Raw genomic sequence first — 20418 nt, forward strand, 5'->3', positions numbered from 1 at the left:
TAAAATTCAAGATCCAGAGTAGTAGTCACTTGAACGTTTGTGTATTCCCTGTAATAAATGTAAAGCCACTAACTTGTTGTTATTGTAATACCAAGCTTGGAGAATTGATTCAGGTTGAAGGTAATGTGTGGAAATTGTGGCATCAGCTTTCTTTGTGTACAGAATTCCCAAAGGGCAATGCTTACATAGGTCTTACACAGACCCAGAGTAATTTTGCTCTGCCTGCTACAACAGTAAAAGGATGTTATTTCAGTATTATTTCAGATCAGCACATGACAAATGGAGTAAATTATATCTTTAGGACTACATGCAGTAATTTGCTGGCCACATGCAAAGTCAAAGTATGCTTACCTTGTACTGCAGATACAGTGGGTTTGTCTGGAAAAGGAGCAATTCTGTTTTATAAACACGAGATCTGCATGATCAAAAAAGCTTGCAAGTGATAACATCTTGCTTTGTAAGAGACAGTGCTTGGTTGCTTTCTCTTAATAGATTGTTGGGCACCTGATCTTTGAACAAAGACTTCATGCTCTCTTTTCCATGTGTCTTGAAGTTTATAAGCTGTAACCATCATAGCTGTTTTATATATATATTTTCTTTACTCAGAGGATGGGTTGTCAGTGTTTGGCTTTAGGACTCTCAGCCTGTTTACTTGACGTATTGTGATGTATCTTTGCTACATGACTAAAAAGAATTGCTCTTTCCTATGGAAACTAAGCCTTGTGTTTCTGCACAAGTCAAATGACAATTTACTTTTTGTAATTTTCAGCACCTCTGAAAGGGTGTTTTGTCACTGCAAGGTTTGAATTGTTACTCATAGTATACTATTACTTTGAATATGTTTGATGTTGCCAGCTTGTTTCCATATTGCTCTCAGATGTATTCTAATCAGTTAATAACATAAATCATATGCTAAAATTTTCATTTATCTATCTATAAATGAAAAGTATGTATGTGTATGGATATGAAAAATATCCATATTTTTTCAAAGTGTTAGACTGAAGTTACTACTCAAATTCCTAATAAATCCAAATGATGCTGAAAATGCTTTGTCACAAATAATAGTTACTCTTCTGGAAGACAGATTAAAGGTTGTTAAAGATAGTTGATTTTTAAAAATAGTATGTAATTTCTTGGCATAGTGCTAAATGAAGATGGTAGCTCTAGAGGCATTGAGAAATCTGCTAATGTAAGATTTATCTGATTTTCACTGTAGATGTTCAAATTCTCTGCAGGCTGGGTGGCTGAACTGGTTCCTTGCTTGTACAGATAGACAAAACTTAACAGACATTTTTTAGATTGTCTCCCTTGTCTGTAGTCTGTTTTCTTTAACAAGAAGTTTGATTAATTTTGGATGAATAATTCATAGCAGGCAACTTGAGATACTCTGTTTCTAAGCAAATTTTCTAGAAAGCATTACCACAGAGCAAGTTTGTAACTTTAATTTGGTGACTTCCTCTTGATTTCAACAGTTCCAATTAAGATTTTTTTTCTTTTTATAGTAGGCTGTGGAAGTTTGACGATTCTCTAGTGCTGTTTTGTGGTGGTTTAGTGGTTGTTTGGTTGGTTTTTTTCTTTTTTCTTTTACTTTTTTTTTCTTCTTTGGTTCTGGTTTTTCTTTTTGTTGCTTGGGCTTTGATAATCCAGTTTGAGTGATCAGATGCAAACTGACCTCCGACCTCACAGAAAAATTAAGTGATACAGGAGTAGATTTTACTTAGGATATTCCTTTCTCTCAACATTTCTGTTTTATTAACTATGCTTTAATATGGAGGAGAAGTTAGTAATGTTGTAAAATGTAATTAAATGGAAAGTACTGAGGTTGATTTACCAAAGGCACAGTGATCTCTTGCTTACATATAATTTCTAAGAAGTTCCTTTACAGCTGTAGTACAGAAAAGTGTTTGACTGATGGATGCAAACTGCAAACCATTTTTACCCATAGTAAAAGTGCTAAATGTCAGTAAATTAAAGTGGATCCAGGTTATCATACAATTTGCACGGCCAATATAAAAGAGCATGCTTGAGAAAGGAGTTTAAGTCTCCAAGCTTACCGCCATCCTTGAATTACACATGCGTATTTTTTTTAGGGTGGTGATGCCTGGCACCAGTGGATAGTAAACAACAAACAATTTGTTGTGAGAACATTCTTCATAAGGAACAGTAATTAGAATAATGATGGTGCCTGAGTTCTAGTAAACGTTCATTAGATGCTATGAGTATGTTAAGTAGCAGATTATGCAAGATGTCATCAGTTTACAGTAATGGATGATGCTTTTAAATTTTCTGCCTCTGTTGCTGCTTTCTTCCTCTGTGAAAAGCCTTGCAACATGAAAAGCTATCAAGCTTTTCCACCCACAGCTATAGAAGAACTGAATGACAGTATAAACAAAACAACATTATAATGTATAATTAGCGAATGAGAAGACTCAACTGTGATTTTTATTTATGGTTATGTAATAGTATTTGTAGATTTTATATGGATTATGTTACTATACTGCAGTATTGGCAGGATTATTATTAATACCAGTGGCATTAAGGAATCAAGCAAATGGATACCATAAGTTGTCTAAAATAGTTTTATAAAAGATAAGCATAAATACAAAGTGCTTATAAATACAATTTATAAAGCATATGATGCTTATCCTGCAGCATGTGTAGAATCCAATGTTAATGGAGCTTTCCTTAATGATTATGTATATGTGTATATATACACATAATTTTTAGTGCAGATTTGTAATTAATGTTAGGAAATGTATTCATTTTTTTTTCAGGGTTGTGGGGAAGTTTAGTGGTTTTGGCTTTGCTGTTTGGCATGTTTCATGAATTTATCTTGAATTCAAAAGGCATAGGGTTGTTTGTCTTCTTGCTGCTTCCTTTTTGGAGGGATTCCTGTGATATGAATAGGAAAGAAAATTATGTCTTTAAGAAACAGAAGAAACATATGACATAAAATATGGGTTATTGAAATTTAGTACTTAGGGAAGTACTAAATAAGTTTAGTATTAAATAAGTATAAAAAATAAATTTGCAGTGTGTTTTTTGAGATAGGTTTGTGGATTTTTTTTTCTAGAAGATCAGAACTTGAAAAACCATTTCACTTGTGTTAGACTTTGTCAAAAAGGAAACAAGTGGAACTTTCTCTGTGTGCTTACAAGGTAGTGCAGATTTATTTTGGACAGGCCATATTTCGTTTGAGCTTTGTATCAAACCATACTACTTCACTGATGTCGAACATACTCTCTGCTAAAGCTGCCATGCCATGAATATCTTGTCCCTTCTCTAACATTGGCTGGACTGTAGCATCAGTGCAGCGTAGGAACAGCTGACATGTTAGTGCAAGTTTACAACAGATCTGTGGTAGATTGGTGAACAGTGCCATTAAGGGATGAAGTGCAGATGGGAGACTTGCTTTAAATACTGAAGTCTTTATAAAGTCAACAGTGGGTTTACTCCTCCTAGGTGAGCTCAGGGCTAGGGTGTTATTTTGAATAGTTTGGTTTGGGTTTTTTGCTTGTTTGAGATTTTTTTTGGTTAAGATCTGAGTCCTGTTGTGGTATTTTTCCCATTTGCTGCTCATGACAAATGAGAAAGATTAAAGAGAAGCAATTGTTTTGAAATTAAATGATTTTCTGTAGCAGTACAACTTACATTATTAATTAATGTCCCACACTGAATAACACTTGACAGCTGATTTTTATTTTGTTTTACTCAAGTATAGCTTTACAATGAAAAGCTGTTTTATGACTAAGGTGGCTTCTGCCCATTTTATAGTAATTATTTTCTCTGGAAACTTGCAGCTGTTACATAACTTGAATATATGAAGGTAATTTTAAAATATGGTCCATATATTGAGAAAATAAATTGTCCAAGCCTGAGATTTTCATCTAAAAAATTAATTTAATTTGCTACAAATAAATGCACCAAGGGAAGTCTTCAATCATCAGAGAGATTGTGGCAGGTTTGCATTAATTATTCTGTTTCTTTTTCATCTATTACTTTCTGATTTTAAGGTGTCTCTTTTCATGCTGGTATGTGATCTACCATGGAGATTCTTTAAAGGAATGAAACAGTAGCATGCTCTGTGCAAAAGTCCCAGTGAGCTATAAAACTGTCTGCTGTTGTCTGTCAGTTTTTAAAAATTTTTTCTTCATAGAAATTTTTCTTATATTAAAGTCCAGTGAAAACAAGTCTTTCATTGAATGTGGCATGATTTAATATTTTAAAACACATTTTTCTTTCTCTTTCAGCTTTACATCTTCCAGTCCAGCCTTACAACATGGGTAAAAGTCCTGCACTTCAAATTTGAAGCAATCTGCAGTCAGAAAATTTTGATGTTTTACTAGTCCAAGATACCAGAACTGCTTCAGTCAAAAATAACAACTGTGCAAAAGGACATCCTTGAGCCTTCAAACAAGGCTTCAGTTTTTCTTGACTCCCCTATTTGGTTTGGACATTGTCCATTACCTAATCATAACTGCTACAAATCATAGTTGTTTTGTGTGCAGATAAAAGAAACAGAAATGTAGAAATGGCCTTACGGTAAAAAGGCATATCTACATTACTGGTATCAAAATCAGTATGTTCTCTGCCAGCCTCAAAAGTTGCAGTCTTGCATTTGACTAGTGTGGAAAAAAATACAGTTAGTAGAAACAGTGAACTTTTTAGGCAGCACCAGTACTTTTATTACCATGTCGTATAACTAGGTTCAAACGAAACAACTGTAAACAACACATTCTGTTTTATAGAACAGGCATTATGGACATTTCCTTATTCTTTTTGTAGTCTTGGGTTCTGAATCCTGAATTTTGAAGTTTTATTGTGTGTGTTAAAATATAGTGTAACTGAAACCTTGTTGTGAAGACTGGAATGAAACCAAATGAAACTTCCATCTTCAGCAGTTTGCTTGAATGGCATCTCTCTCTCAGTGTGTAGTCTTAGTGAAGAATGATCTTTTCTGAGCTGAATTCATTGTAGGGTTTTTTTACTTTAAAAAATTTTATTATTTATTTGATAGACCTGAAAATAAAGATTTAAGACTGGATGTATATCCTGGTGCCTTACTTACCACCATCTCTATTACTCCCCTTAATATGTGTGAGCTAAGCTGAAAAATTCCATGTGCTGTCAGTAAAGGTGTGCAGCTTCTTGTGTATTTTGGTTTAATCTTTTCATTCTAAATATGAATCAAAATTTTGTTTTGATCACTGAATGCTGTGATCCATCTTCCTCTTATAACAAATTAATCTGCAATGCCTGAATTTGCAAACTGAGGAAAAAAATACATACATTTTAATAAAAATTCAATTAATAGCAATTGTGGCTTCATGATGGTGTATTCTTGGTTTCTGTTTATTTTTTAACAACAGGCATTAATTCCTTAGGACACCAAAACACCCTTTAATCATGATGCTTTGACTGTGTGATTTTACTTTATTTCAGCTTTTGCAGAAAATCTTACATGGGGAATTTTTATAACCAGTCTGTGTTCCCAGAGCTATAGTAGTGTTTTCTTGCAGTGGAACAAGATGTGTCCTCTGTATAGCACCCGCTGTGGACCCTTGCAGTTATGAAATAGACACATTATGTTTCCTGCCTGTGCATGTTTGGCTCTAGGCTCTCAGAAAGGAGCAGTGAGCTTTGTGTAGTAGTCCTGTCACTTCTTTCTTGTTTTTCTGTTGTGTTTATAAATGCTGTGGTATTACTCTGCTGAGACCATCAGAAGTAATTGTGCCCTAACATTACCTTGCTTGATTTTGGAATTTGCTGGAACATGAATCTGAAAAGACTGAGATACAGACAAAACATGAAGGAACCTCTTTCTTCCTAATTAAAATTAAGAAGTAGATGGGCAGATATTGTTTGCTAGTGACAACAAACACCATTAATGTACTTGCAGCTCAAAAAAAGAAAATTCAAAATGAGAAAATATTTTTGTTCCAAAACTAGTTTAAAAACTACTTTCTTCAAATCCAACAAACATCATCATAGGCTTTTTCTCAATCTGATGGACCTCCAGAACTTCTCAGACTCATTTTGCATCAAAATATTTTCTTCAGCAGAATGTAATCCTGGTGTAGTTTTTCCTTCTCTTCTCTTGTTTCAAATGTCTGTTGTTAATAAGAGTTTTCATCTCTTTGAGGTAACAGTAGTTTTTGAATACAATACCTGCATCAAACCACCTGGAACATTTATTTACAGTTCTGGAGAATGAGGGTTGCTCTAAGCACATCTGTAATGTTTATATGGTTCTTCCAGGTAGGTAAGTCAGCAGATAGCAGATCCTAGCCTGAGTGGGGACATATGTAAGTTAGGAATTACTTTGGAATGCAGGTCTGTCTTCTTCTATGAAATTCAAAACCTAGGAATTCAGTAAGTAATTTTTCAATATTAACAAAGAATTTCTGCTTTCTTTAATACGCTTGCAGTCTTTCTGGATTTTCTTTGTCCAAACTATATGTTAAAGTACACATCTTGAATACAGTTTATGTAAGAATAAAACAAAATTAAAAGAAAGAAAAATTGAACAATAAAACCCCAACAGACTAAAAAACCCACACAAAACCCAACAGACAACCCCCTCCCCCCACCCCCATGAAAAATATAAAAGGGGAAAGAGAATGTAAGTGGATTTTACAAGAGATCATCCTACATCATTTGAAAGCTGTTCCTTGGTGCCAGGTTCATTATGTGTAAAAAGTAATTCCTAACATGTAAGTTTCCTGAGTAGTTGGTTTTTAGCCTGTGGAACTTCAAAATTCCACATCATTCCCAAATACTTGCACTGGAAATTGTACCTCTCAGTTGCAATTAGGTATTCATGATACCTGACGAAGTTTTCAAAATGCTTCCACAAAATAGTGAGAAATTATGCTTTTATTTAAGACCAGGTGGTCTTTACAATGCTTGAAAATATTGTCTGTAGCTAAAGTTGATTCTGCTTTTAAAATGATGCAGTTAAGTGACTCATGAGTTGGAGGATGTCCTTTAAAAGATAATAATTTTAGTGTTTGAAACAGCCTTTAAATAACTATTAGCTCTGAATAAAATAGCTGAGTAGCGCAAAAATGCATACCTTATTTAAAAGAAAAGAGTCACTGCAAGCTGAACAGGTGGTTCCAGAAACCAAATTTCTGGCCCCATACTCACCTGAGAGAGAATGGAAAGCAATTTCCTAGAAATAAATTAGTAATAATGGTCTAAGGAATGACATGTAAAATACCAACTAATTTAGAATAGGTTGATATACCCATTGTGTTTGTCAAAACATTTAAAGACATGCTGCTCTGGAAGATTGCAGCTGCTGATGTGTTTGTGATGAATGATGACAATTATATTTGTAGAAAAGCAAGGATAATATCTTAGAAGAAAATTTTCAAGTCTTTTCAAACAAGTTTACTGTTACTGAGAGTTGCTGGGTTTTTGGTTTTGTTTTTTAACATTCATAAGGACATTGATAGTAGTCTGAAAAGAAGTTTGGTAGGATTTAGGAGCAAGTTACACAAACCCCGTGAGGTTTTGATAGTCTCTTGGACTACTTTAAAAAGCAAAAAGTCAAAAAAAATACTTCTCAGGAATGTCATACCATGTCGTAAGGCTGGAGATGGATGTAAAGCACCAGAGAATATCACTCATTAGGTAAGAACAAATGACTGAGATGCAAAAATCAAAACAATTATGGTATATCCTGCTGAAGGTGCTGTATCTTCTTTTATAGTCTTTCAGTTTTCACTGACTTACTTCTTGCTTTGTTTTCAGGTTTATGGTAGGTTGTGGTAGATGTGATGATTGGTTTCATGGTGATTGTGTTGGACTGAGCCTTTCTCAAGCACAGCAGATGGGTGAAGAAGATAAAGAGTATGTATGTGTGAAATGCTGTGCTGAAGAGGACAAAAAAATGGAGTGTTTTGATCAAAATGTACCAGATACTCAAATGAAACTTGAGCATAAAGAAGAAAAACCAATTGAGGGTGAAAAACTGGGGGTATCAAAGCAGACACCTACTTGTAATGTAACTACAACAACTGAAAAAGCAAAGCAAACAGAGGACACTGGGAAGCACAAAGTCAAAATCTTCAGACGGGTGAGTCCTAATGTTTTAAGTTCTCTTGAGTACTGGGGTTAGAAGGTTTCTACCTGTCCCATTGCCAGTTAGTAGACCATGTTTCAGACATTTTTTTGAATCTAATTTAAATTATTTGTGAATTTACTTCATTTTCTAACTGGCTTGACTTTCAGGAGGGTATTGCTAGCTAAACTATTTTTATATTGAGCAGGGATATGTGCATGTCATGTATATAGAACATCCCAAGTTGGAAGGGACATAAAGATCATCCAAGTCCTACTCCTTTATGTGTATATAAACCTCCACATACTGCTGTGCAAAGAAATGGTGAAGAACCTAGTGTATTTTTCTTTCAAATTTCTAAACATATTGTAGGACATCTGTCAATTTGCTATGTATTATAAGCTGCAAAACAGTTTGAAACAATACAATGAAAGTATTTCAGTTTTGATTTGGTTTTTTTCAGATTGTATGTAGGAAAAAATGTCTACTGCTTTGGTGCTTTCCTAATTTTTATATTTAATTTTACTGACAAAGCACAATTTATAAAGATTATTGAGGCAGTTCTGCAGTCTGTTAGTATATAATGTTGTATTCATTAACATAATCATCAGTAATCCTGTCTTATCTCTGAGTAGTAGTACTGAAATTCTAGAATGTAAGCCGTTCTTTTTAATTTTAGTTTACATACGCTTTCTAAACATTAGGCCTTTGTGGCTAAAACTGGTTAAGGGATGTTCATTGGTATCCCTGACTTTTTAAAATAACTGCAAACTTAGTGGTTGTCAACACAGAGCTTAAATGGTGTTTGTCCGTGCTGTATCTTGAGCCAGCATTTAAAAGAGACTGTTAAACAATGCTTGGTAGTGATTTGGGATATTGTTCAGTAATTCTTTAGAAAATTATATGGTGGCACATACATCTAGGGTATACACTGTACAGTGTAAAAAGGAAAAAAATGGGAAAAATATGTGGTAATTACGTGGAGGTTGATTGTAGCATTCAGTAGTCTGCTAATGTGTGTAAATGTTGCTTTCAGGAATCTGGGGATGGCAAGAATTTACCGGAGTCCAGAGACTCAGATACTAAAAAGGGGCAGCATGTTCCTGCTCGGAAAGGATCGCAAACGGCTGCAATTCCTCGGCGGTCCCCTGAAGATAAAAATGAAAAAATAAGTAAAGAATCCCTTAGCACAATGGAAAGATCCACAAAATCAGGTACCAAGGTTTGGGGATATCCTCCATGCTGCAGTTCACACCTATGTACAGTGAAGGATGATGCCTTTCTTTACTGCATCAGTTTTTCAAATCATGTTCCATAGTGAACATGATGATGATCATCTGAAAAGCTTTTTGTTCCCATAGCATTTATGGTCCTTGTTTCTCCTTTCTTTTTCAGTTTTATTTAGTAGGTAGATGTGTGTTTCCTGTTTCAGTAGTAGAGGATGCTCACATAATCAAAAGTATGAGAAAAAGTACATATCTCTGTATTAAACTTAACATTGTTTAACATTGTATGAGACTTTAAAACACTCTTTCATAAAATACAATTAAATGCTTTATATACATAAAACTGGTTTAATTGCTGTATAAATTACATTTTGACTTACTGATATTTTTTGATAATAATTGACAAATTGACAATTTTATCAACTTGTTTCAAAGGGGAACTTTGAAATTTCATCAGATTTCCATCTAAATTTCATTTGAAAGGTTGAAGGGACTTATTTACCCTCCCAGCAGTCTCTGTCCTCTCCCCAGCTCCCTTCCAGGAAGCATTTTTCTTCTAAGTTCATTGTAATGTGAAGATGTCATTTGGAACTGAAATCTCAGCAGCAAAGCTAGTGAGATACTGTGTGAGAGCTGTGTCTTTTACTCTGAAATTCAAGCTTTGAATTTTTGTCTAAAAATGTATAAATTAGCTCTTCTGGTCTTTTGCCAATGCTGATACATTCTAGAAATCTTTATCAGTCTTCAATTTGCTCCTTTTTTTCTGACTATAAAATGGAAAAAATAATATTACTTATTTCCCATTGCTTTCCTAAATTGAAGATTCTGCTCAAAATTAGTGACATGTTCACATGCTGACACAAATAAGCTTTCAGTTGACTCTCTGAAAATTAATAATTTTTCTTTATCAATTTTATTTGATTAGACTTATTCGTTATTTGTATTATTTATGACACAAACCTTATCATGACCTTGAGTGTTAACTGAATCAGAAGATGAGATTATTATGATTGAAGTAATTTTGATGGCTAACATGCAGAAGAGCTAAGTTGAATGTAAAATGGTATTTTAAAGTGAAGCTTATTATGCTTATATGTGCTTCATAGTATTCTGTTTCTCAGTTTATTCATTGAAAAATGAATCTACACTGTTCCAAAAATTCAGAGTCAAAAATTATACTTAAAATCAAGCTAGTGAGCACTGGTTATCTTCATTTGGTGTATAAGAAAATACTTAAAATAAAGGGGCAAATCCCCTGTTTCTGCTAAGGAAGTTTTTATTCTGGATTAATCTAAGTAACATAAAATCCAAACCAAAAAAAAATAAAAGTACCCAACCAAACACAAACCATCCATCCTGGGAGTCAATTCCTGCTTCTTGAGGATCAGCTCTTAGAAATTTAAAAATAAAATTTCATGAAAGTAGTTCCATCAGCAGCAAAAGTTTATAAATAAACCTACTTGAGTATTTTACAGTTTTTAACTGTGTGTTTTGATAGGTATGCACGAGAAACAAGAAGTTAAGAAAAAGAAAAATGAGAAAGGATCCAATAGTGCAACACACCTGCCAGCTGTGACAGCTTCCAAACCTTCTGCTGATCAGATAAGACAAAGTGTTAAGCAATCTCTTAAGGAAATTCTTATGAAAAGGTAAAGATATATTTTAAAAAAAAATATTAATTTGTATTTATAAATACTTAAACTGTTAATTATTTGGATGCATTTTGTAATTTTTGCCACTGTGTTCTCTTATAGATTGACAGACTCCAGTTTAAAGATTCCAGAGGAGAGAGCAGCAAAAGTTGCCACAAGGATTGAAAGAGAGCTGTTTTCTTTTTTTCGAGACACTGATGCGAAGTATAAGAACAAATACAGAAGTTTAATGTTCAATCTGAAAGATCCTAAAAATAATGTATGTGGGATTTGTCTGTTCTCCTTTGCAGAAATCCTTGATTTGCTGTAGATTAAAGGAACAGTCTTCAATATAGAAACATTATCAATCCTCCTGCAGTATAACCTGTTTGGGTTTTTTCCATTTTCCTTGTTTTTTTGTTATTTCTTGTTCTTTGGGCACTCGGTGTCCTGTCTTCTTCCCCGTCATTAATTCTCCAACTCCTTGCTCCCAGTGTACTGTTTTTTTTTTTGTTTCAAACTGTAGTAGATATGGCCTGCCTAGTTTGTCTTTCTCTTTACCACTGATTTGTTATTTAGATATTCCTGTCCTCCACATAATTCTTTGCTGTTTACTACGCCTACTGTTTATCTGTTCAGGATCTCCTCACTGTGCTTTTTCACAAATTTCTTAAGCTTGGTCTTCACTCTCAGTTCTGCTTTCTGTGAGCCCATTATTTAACATCATTATCTCCTCAGCTTCTGTCTTTTGTCCTTTATCACTTATTCTGATCAAGTTGCTTTGTTTATAGTATTTTGCCATTACAGTTAGCCAACTGTGAATTACAAGAACTTCTATCTTAACTTTTATCTAAGAGTTAACTTCTGTTTTCTCTTTGCTCATCCTGCTAAGGTAGTTGGTTGTCTTTTTTTAGCCTAGGACTTAATTATTCAAAAGCACAGCTATCCTGTCTGATACTTTCTTCTCTTTGTTGTATGATGCAGAGGATTTACACCTTTAAAAACAAGAACAGTAAACTGTGTTACTGCTGCAGTGGGCATAAACTCTTTCTCCTTTGAAACAGCAGTTAATTATATGTTTGATCATATATTGTTATGTATTGTTATACATTGTTATGTAGAATAAAAGGAGCTCTGGAATTAACCTTTTTATGTTACAAAATCTAGTAATGCTTCCTGTAGTGGGGATAGTTACAAACCCACATATTCCATTTAGCTGTACAGAGCATTTTGCATGTTACTTATCTGATTTTTTTCCCTGCTGCAAACTATTTTTGTCTTGATAGCAATAGTTACTTTTCTTCTTTCTTGTAGATATTATTTAAGAAAGTACTGAAAGGAGAGGTTACTCCAGATCATCTAATAAAAATGAGTCCAGAAGAGCTGGCTTCCAAAGAACTGGCTGCATGGAGACAGAGAGAAAACAGACATGTGAGATTTTTCAGTTTACATTGTTTATCTGACAGCCTAAACATGTGACTTCTGTTTACAGGTTAAATGTATGCAGAACAGATGCTGTGACCAAGCAGGAGCACCTCTATAATTAATTGAGTACTCAAAACCCAAAGATGTTGATAGGACAGAAGTGAAAGGAGTGTAGTCAGTTTCTGAGGGGAGGACACCATGTACTTTCCTTTGCCTTGCAACTTTGTTGCTGCTTGCTCTTCCTGTCTCAAGAGTGAAGGCTTCTTTGCCCTTGTTTTTCCACAAGATTTTAAAGCTGTTGCTGGAGCTTTATAAACGCCCACGTTTTTAAAGAGAGAGAGAGATCTATTTGGATAAACCAAACCAGAGCAAACTGGTGTTGTTTCTAACTTACTGCTGAAGCGTTGCAAATCAGTCCCCAAGAAGTAAATCCAGAGCTGAAAACCTGATATGCCAGTTGGAAAAGCAGCCTAAAGGAACAACAAAAAAAAGAAGCAGCAAAAAAAATCCATAAAAGTGTAGGAAGTTTAATAGGTTCATTTGAGCATGACTTCTCAAAACAGAGTCACTCTATATACTGTGCTGACAGTTTAGAAGGAGAAACAGGAATAAGAGGACCTGTATTATTTTTGTAATAAATTCCTTTCTGTTAGACATTGTTCCATTTATTAGTCTGACTGCATTTAGTCTGATGATAACTGCAGCTGCTTGGAAATGGCCATAAAAATTTTTCTAGTTTACAAAATCTGAATTTACATTGACAGGATAATTGGTATTTATATTCCACATCATGGAACCTAAAAGCACAATGTTTGGGTAGTGTAAATTCATCTCTGTGCTAAGAACGAATATTTGGTAATACCTAATTTAGTAGAATGGGATGCTGTGTTGGAGACTGCAATGTGCTTTGCAGTAGTAATTATTCCTATGTTTTTTCCTTGTCATTGCACATTGTGGCTAGACCTGTTTATGAATCATGATAACTTTTTGCTACTTTCTGTGGAAAAACACTTGTTAATTATGTTGAGTTGTTTCAAGGGCCTGTAAAGAATGAAAAGTTTGTTTATTCTGTATGTACCCAAAACCCATCTTTTGTAGTGGAAGTTTTTTACCTGTGTTTTGTTGTGAGGTGCCTCAGGGAGGCAAAGATTTAGTTTCAGATAAGCATTGTTAAAGTAGAGGCGTGGCTGTAGAGCCCTGCTAATGTGAATTCTGAACTTCTGCTTTGGGGACTGGGCCCTGTGAGCCCTGGAAGAGTTGCCCCGCCCCAGACCCCTCATGGGGGGCAGCCCAGGAGTTCTGATTGTGTTTGAGCCCTTGGGGTTTCTCCCTTGCTGTGTTCCTGGTGGTCCCTGACCCTGAACTCCACCCTGGTTCTGTCCCTCAAAACCCCTCACCCTGCCTCTGTTCGGGGCTCTCTGTCTCTGGATTTGAGTTTGTTCCCATGCTGAAGAAATGGTTTAGTGAGCAGAAACCCGTCTTGTTGGTGTCCCATGCTGGTTCTTGGTAACTGTAGCTTCTCTGGAAATGATCCTGAGGCTGTGGAGCGCAACATATTTTTATAAACATCAGTGAAATTCTGAAAACAGACCATGCAAAATAATATTCTACAGCTAGGAGAAATATCTTCCCGAAAAAGTGTATGCTGCTTAAAAAATTGCTGAAGGGTCCTAATTATTTCAGAGAAATGCTTCAAAATTTCTAGGAACTTGTAAAATAAATAGCAATATATCACTTGATTGTATTTTTCATGTTACTGTTTAAGCAAGGCATTGAGACTGCTACTTACCAATTTATTTTTTTTTTTATTTCCCCAGGATGTTCAAAAGTATGTTAGTATTTTTCAGACAGATAAAGCAATCACAGAATCCTTATTTCCTTAGTAAATCAGGCTTGAGATCTTTGGTATAGCCAACACAGTCACTTCTGGTGTAAGAAATGGGGGCATGCTTTAAGAGGCAGTATTAGAAATAATGGTTTATATTTCATTGCAAGAAAGCAAAGCAGCAGTGCTATTGGAATTTAGCATCTCCATTACTTTTAAAAATACTTCCAAATTTTTTTTTGAGGTGAAGCATTAGTTTGTGTACTAAAAGCAACTATTGAAAAATGATACAAATTTGCATATATTTATATCCTACATCATCCCTATTATTATAGGAAAAGAAAGGATGTATTTTTTTCTTTAGCTCTTGGGAAATTGGAATTACTGGTGTTTTCATTTAGTGTTGAAAGTTTGCTTTATAACTTATTTAAATGCATGCCTGGTAAGTACTTGCTGCTACATTGTAGGAGAAGTTAGACAGGCTGCTTGCATGTTTGCTTTATTGAACTCCTTGACACTTCCAAAATAAGAATGTATTACTTTTCTTCCTAGAGCGTTTCCTAATTGCAATACCGTTACCTCTTATGTTTCTGGATTTCCAAATTTTACTGTATGGAAATAATTACATATAACTTCTTGTTTTCACAGACAATTGAAATGATTGAGAAAGAGCAGAGGGAGGTTGAAAGAAGACCTATCACAAAAATTACTCACAAAGGAGAAATAGAAATTGAAAGTGAAACACCAATGAAAGAACAAGAGGAAGTAATGGAAATTCAGGTAGAAAAGAAAGCATGGCACTACAGTGTATTTAGTTCATAGGCAATATGGTTGTGAAGTGTTTCATTTATGGTATTGTTGTACAGGTGTATAATTATCTGTTAGGGCTGGTTTGAGTTTAATGTTTCTTTTATCTTTACTGACTTCTTGGCCTGGTAATTTTGTTAGTTTCTTTCCTTCTATGTTCTGTCTGTGACTGTATGATGAATTCTGGCAGTAGTAGAAAATAGAAAGTAGAAATTAGAAAATATTCTAAATGGTACCTGAAAATATTTGAGAATATGAATTAGTTATTGTAATGAATTTGAAGATTCTGTGATAGAATTTGCAGCTGAAGGAAGAGCTTTATGTCTGAAGGGAGGAAAACACTGTAAAACTTTTAATCAATATTAGGAATATTAACAGGGATAAAAAAAGCGTAACTGAAATGTGTTTGACTTTTCTTAGGAACCTAATACAAAGTTGTTTGAGAGGTCAGAAGAAGCTGAAAAGGATAAAGAAATAAGTGAATCTGCATCTCCAGACACCACAAGTCAACATAAAAATCATCTCTTTGATCTAAACTGCAAAATCTGCATAGGTAATTTGGGAAAGCATACGAAAACAAATAGATTGCGCTTCTATAATTTTCAGTCATAAATATACTGAGGTCAATATACCTCTAGAATTTAAATAAATATGAGTTTTTACTTAGTTTGTGGAAGGAATGTTTTACTTCATAATTTACAAAAGAGACTATTAAACAGATTCTCTACTGGCATAAACTTGTCTTCTTTTAAAAAAATAGCTCCAGAGAGTGAAATCCCTATGGTGGATGTACATACTACTGTTGGTTCCTCATTTCCTTGTCCTATGCCACTGCATAGGATATTTATGTTTAGTACTGTATAAACATGTACAGTGTATTAATTTATACAGCATATAATCTATCCCACTTCAGTGGCAATATGTAGTATTTTTGGTGTGTCTTCTTTGTGTTCAGAGGAAGTCCTTTTTTTGTTTAATAAAAGATGAAACCCATTGTGCTTCCTTTTCTGCAGGCCGAATGGCACCACCTACTGATGATCTGTCTGGGAAGAAGGTGAAGGTGTCTGTTGGGGTTGCACGGAAGCAGTCAGACAATGAAGCAGAGAGCATCGCGGATGCACTCTCCTCCACGTCAAGTATTTTAGCTTCAGAATTACTGGAAGATGATAAGCAAGACTCATCCAAGTCATTCACTCCTCTCCCAAAGTAATATAAGATGTAGAAACAGTATTTTTAAATGAGAGATTAATCTTGTTAAGCTATTATATCTAAAGCTACTTTTTTAATGGCGTTTCATTAATCCATTTGGGTACAGGTTTTTAGAATGGAGTTCTCTGCTGGTGTAAATTATGTTCATTTATATACATAAATATACTACATATATTAGTGTGATTGCAAACTTCTAATTACCACATAGTTTTCTTTTGAAAAGAAAACGTTTTATTTTTCTTTTTGACTTTTTTTTCTTTTGACTTTTCCCAAAAAGCCAACATTTTCTGGTGCAGCAAGGTTTAAAAAGAGTTCATAGTACAAAAAATCAGTATATAAATTTCATATTGTCTTCTGCTGTTAAGGCATGTAGTATGTATAGTGCTGCATTTAAATGAGTGTGTCTTCGTATATGCATATATATAAATTCAGGGAATTTGAGATTGCTCTAAACAGAACATTTACACTGATAAAACAGGCTAGTTTAAAATTCCAAAGTAGTGTTTTTCTAGGAACAGCAGGTAACAGCAGCTTGCTTGATATCTTGCTGTATTTGCTGTCAGTTCTCTCTTCATTTTCTTCCACACTCTGCTACTCACTAAAAAGGAAATTGCAGTTTACGAGGCTGTTTCTCTCTGGTTTGAGGGAGAATTTTTTTAGAAAAACATCAGCTCCCAATTATTAAGAATTGACCAGAGTTCATGCTGAAATTTTGCCTTTATCAGGACAGTGTGATCTTTTACCAAGGATAGCGAACTTTGGTTTTTGAATAGCTTACAGCCGGTTCAAGGGAATTTCCAGTGTAGACAGAAGTAAACATTATACTGTAATATACATTAATAAACATTATACTGTAATAGCACAACATCTGGTACTACAGGGCAGCTTAAAACTGCTAATAGCACGCCTAGAATATTTTGATAGCAACATGTTGGGAAAAGTTGAAATGTGTAATCCTTCTCATAAGGAAACTCTCAGGTTGAGAAGCAATCTCCTGTGAAATTATTTAAGTCATCCCATTAATTTTTTCAGCTTCTTCGTTGACAAAACTGAGGCTTTTTTTCAAAGGGAGGAAAAGTAGTTTTGTACAGGTGGAATTGGGAGGAGGCACTCACAGAAGGTGTGGAAGTTATGCATGGGTGAGAAAACATGAAGAGCCAGCTTGTGGGACAAGGACAGAGTAGGGTGATACAGGCATTCAGGTAGTGGACAGACAGTGGTGGCACAAAATGTAGGCATTAGGAAAGCAGTATAGGCCAGCAGGCAGTGTGTTGTCATCTTTTACCTGTGGCAGGGGAACATCTTTCTGGCTCTGCTGCACCCGTATGTGTTTGTGTCCTCTTCAGTAGTAGCATTTGATAATTCTCAGATTAAACAACTTCTCTGTTTTTAAAAAATATTGTCTGGTGAACTAATGTGCTGGTTATCTGACTGTCTTTCCTGTACCATAGAGCTGTTCCACTGGAAGATGAGAAACATGGTTGTCTGCCAGCAAGACAGACAACCATGTCTTTTTTTTTGTTGACCCTCCAATATATTTAACTGAAAAAGAAAATTCTTGGTTTATCTACATTCCTGTGATAAACAAAAATCATGATTTACACTGTCTTGCATGATACCTCATGTTGTAAACCAAGTGGGTTTTTGTTTGTCCTTTTTTTAGGTCAGAAACACCCGGTACTGTGGAATGTGAAAGTCTGTTTCTGGCACGCCTGAATTTCATCTGGAAGGGCTTTATCAATATGCCTTCAGTAGCAAAATTTGTTATTAAGGCTTATCCCGTTTCTGGCTCCTTTGAGTATTTAACAGAGGTATTTATATTTTTTGAAAAGAATAAACAATTCATTTATTAATTTTACCAACTTACTTGCCTTGTAGGCTAATATTAGTATAATGATGGACGACAGTGACGTATGATCTTTGTACAGAATAAAGTATTTCTGGGAGGACATAGGTTAAGGTCTATATTTGTAAGTCAAGAATTATTCATTACATGAACCTCTGGTTCATCTTCCTATCTATAACAGAAACCTGCATAATGGAGTTTATTTTTTTGTTTTTTGCCTATCTGGTGGCAATTCTGGTCCTAACCTTGCCTAGTGACTAAATTGCCCTTGAAAAATAAAGTTCATATAACATTCTGTTCTGTGTCTGAGAGACAGGAAGAGCAAGTGACTGCTTATAATAGTTGTCTTCATATCACAAAGATCAGAGAGCTTATAAGGCTTGGTTTTCCTTCTTGATAGCTACACAGGATGCTTCAGCTTTCTAATTAAAAGAACCTTAGGTCTTATAAGATTGTCTTTACTTTGCTGTACATCTTCAGGAAAGTGCAGGCCATGCGGTAATTCTTAATACTAAAGGATTGTTATATGAGTTTGATGCCCTTTTCAAAACTCTTCTGCTTTATTTAAAAAAAAAAAATTAAATTCTGAAAGTCTGTTTATTTTGTTTGGGAGCAGTGAACTCAGTATCCAAGAAGATACTATCATCTTTATGTCTGTATATACATGGACATGTAAGTTTTTTTTCCCTCGTGGTGAAGATTTTGAAAGTTGATTAGAAACATAGGTGTGGACATCTCATTGTGGTGTGATCTGACAAATAGCTTGAGTGTTCCCAGAGCACAGTACAGGTGTTTGCAGTTAATGTTACCAGAAAGGATAGTTATGGCAAGGTATAGAAGAACAGAATTGAATGATAACTAATTTAGTATGTATCATTAACTTTGCACTCAAAATCTTAAATGTCCAAATTGTAATTTTTTTCATCTGTTGTAACTTCTACTGATATTTTTAAATTACAATTTAAAAAAATAAAAGAACTAAGTATGTTTTGAATTTATGAATTTATGACAGAATATTATACAAATTTATTATAGTGGATGAAGGACATACCACAAGATTTATTTGGATTCACATTTCTGTTGTCCTTTCTTATAGGATTTACCTGATAGTATTCAAGTAGGTGGCAGGATATCTCCCCACACTGTCTGGGATTATGTAGAAAAAATCAAAGCTTCAGGGACCAAGGTAAGAACTCTACCTAGTAAAGACTTGCTGTTTAATATGCATCTTAGTCATCCTAAAGATACTAGTTTTTTTTCTCTCTGAAACATTTGCAAAATTTATGAACTTTAGGAATATCTCATGGTTATATTGAATGGGATGGGTGGAAACTGGTGGCATTTATTTTCTTCCTACCTAACCTTAAACTGTCATCTGCTGTTTGAGAATACCTGTCTTTCTTTGACACAGTAACTCATCAAGAATGTTTGGATACCACTCAAATGTACCCCTCTCAAGTGTTACACTTTCAGTAGTGTTACATTGGGCAAAACCATCTCAGTGACTCTTTGCTGGACTTGCCCCACTGAGTGCCACTTGTCCTTGTGCTGGGGAGCCCAAAACTTGAAAGTCTTTTCCAGGTGGTGTCTCACAAGTGCTGGATAGAAAGAAATAGCCATTTCCCTTGATGTGCTGACTGCTTTGATTCTAACATCCGGATTGCAGTTGGCCTTCTTGGCATGGATGCATCACCAGTTCATGCTGGGCTTGTCCACCAGGATCCCCACATCATTTTATGCCAGGCTGTTTTCCAGCCAGTCAGTCCCCCAGCCACCCTGGTGCTGGGTTACTCCAGCTCAAAGGGCAAGATTTTGCATCGACAAAGGTCAGCCTGTTATTTCAGCCTGCTGAGGTCCCTCTGAATGGCCACCAACGCTTCAGCATGTCCACCACTGCCCCTGTTTAGGTGCCATCTCAGTTTTGCAGAGGATCTTCTGTCCAATCTTCCAGGCTGTTCATTAAGCCATTAAACAACGTCAGCTCCAGCATCAGCTCCTGAGCTGGGCTTTGGGCATAATTCTGGCATCTGAATACTGGTCTTCACGATTATTAATGGATATTTTGGGCACAACAGACTACAAAATACAGTTTTCTAGTGATGTTAAGGGTAGGGAGTGGAATAATTGATTGGAAGCTGGCAAGCTTCTCTAAAACTTGTTATTTAACTGGCTGTTAAAATACTGGCTTTTTTGTCATGCACTTCAATTATTCTTTTCATACTAAATGCTTTCTATTTGTTTTATCTAGTTCTGATTTATTTTTGGCCATGTTTCTGCTCCTTCTGTCTCTTCTGTTCTCTGCCACTGTGGTGTAGGTTTTTCTCCTCAGCACTGTTCTTTTAACTAAAGAGCAGTCAGTAAAAAAAATAACGTATCACAGA

General features: G+C 35.0%; 1 protein-coding gene across 7 annotated transcripts in view; it reads left to right on the forward strand.

Annotated features, from left to right (window-relative positions):
- Positions 1–20418, forward strand: part of PHF3 (PHD finger protein 3) — a 52072-nt gene that overhangs the window by 25949 nt on the left and 5705 nt on the right. For 6 of the 7 annotated variants that reach the window (XM_086876189.1, XM_086876188.1, XM_086876192.1 and 3 more), the window contains 10 exons: positions 7759–8083; positions 9105–9282; positions 10793–10943; positions 11049–11205; positions 12240–12356; positions 14824–14955; positions 15403–15535; positions 15996–16188; positions 17855–18002; positions 19134–19223. In XM_086876189.1, the coding sequence (XP_086732315.1) occupies positions 7759–8083; positions 9105–9282; positions 10793–10943; positions 11049–11205; positions 12240–12356; positions 14824–14955; positions 15403–15535; positions 15996–16188; positions 17855–18002; positions 19134–19223 (1624 nt within the window). Of the gene's footprint in view, positions 1–6130; positions 7639–7758; positions 8084–9104; positions 9283–10792; positions 10944–11048; positions 11206–12239; positions 12357–14823; positions 14956–15402; positions 15536–15995; positions 16189–17854; positions 18003–19133; positions 19224–20418 lie in introns of those variants that run through there. The other variant, XM_086876193.1, reaches the window with a different exon arrangement.

The sequence above is a fragment of the Cyanistes caeruleus genome, chromosome 2, assembly GCF_971803275.1.
Source record: "Cyanistes caeruleus chromosome 2, bCyaCae1.hap1.1, whole genome shotgun sequence".
NCBI lineage: Eukaryota > Metazoa > Chordata > Aves > Passeriformes > Paridae > Cyanistes > Cyanistes caeruleus.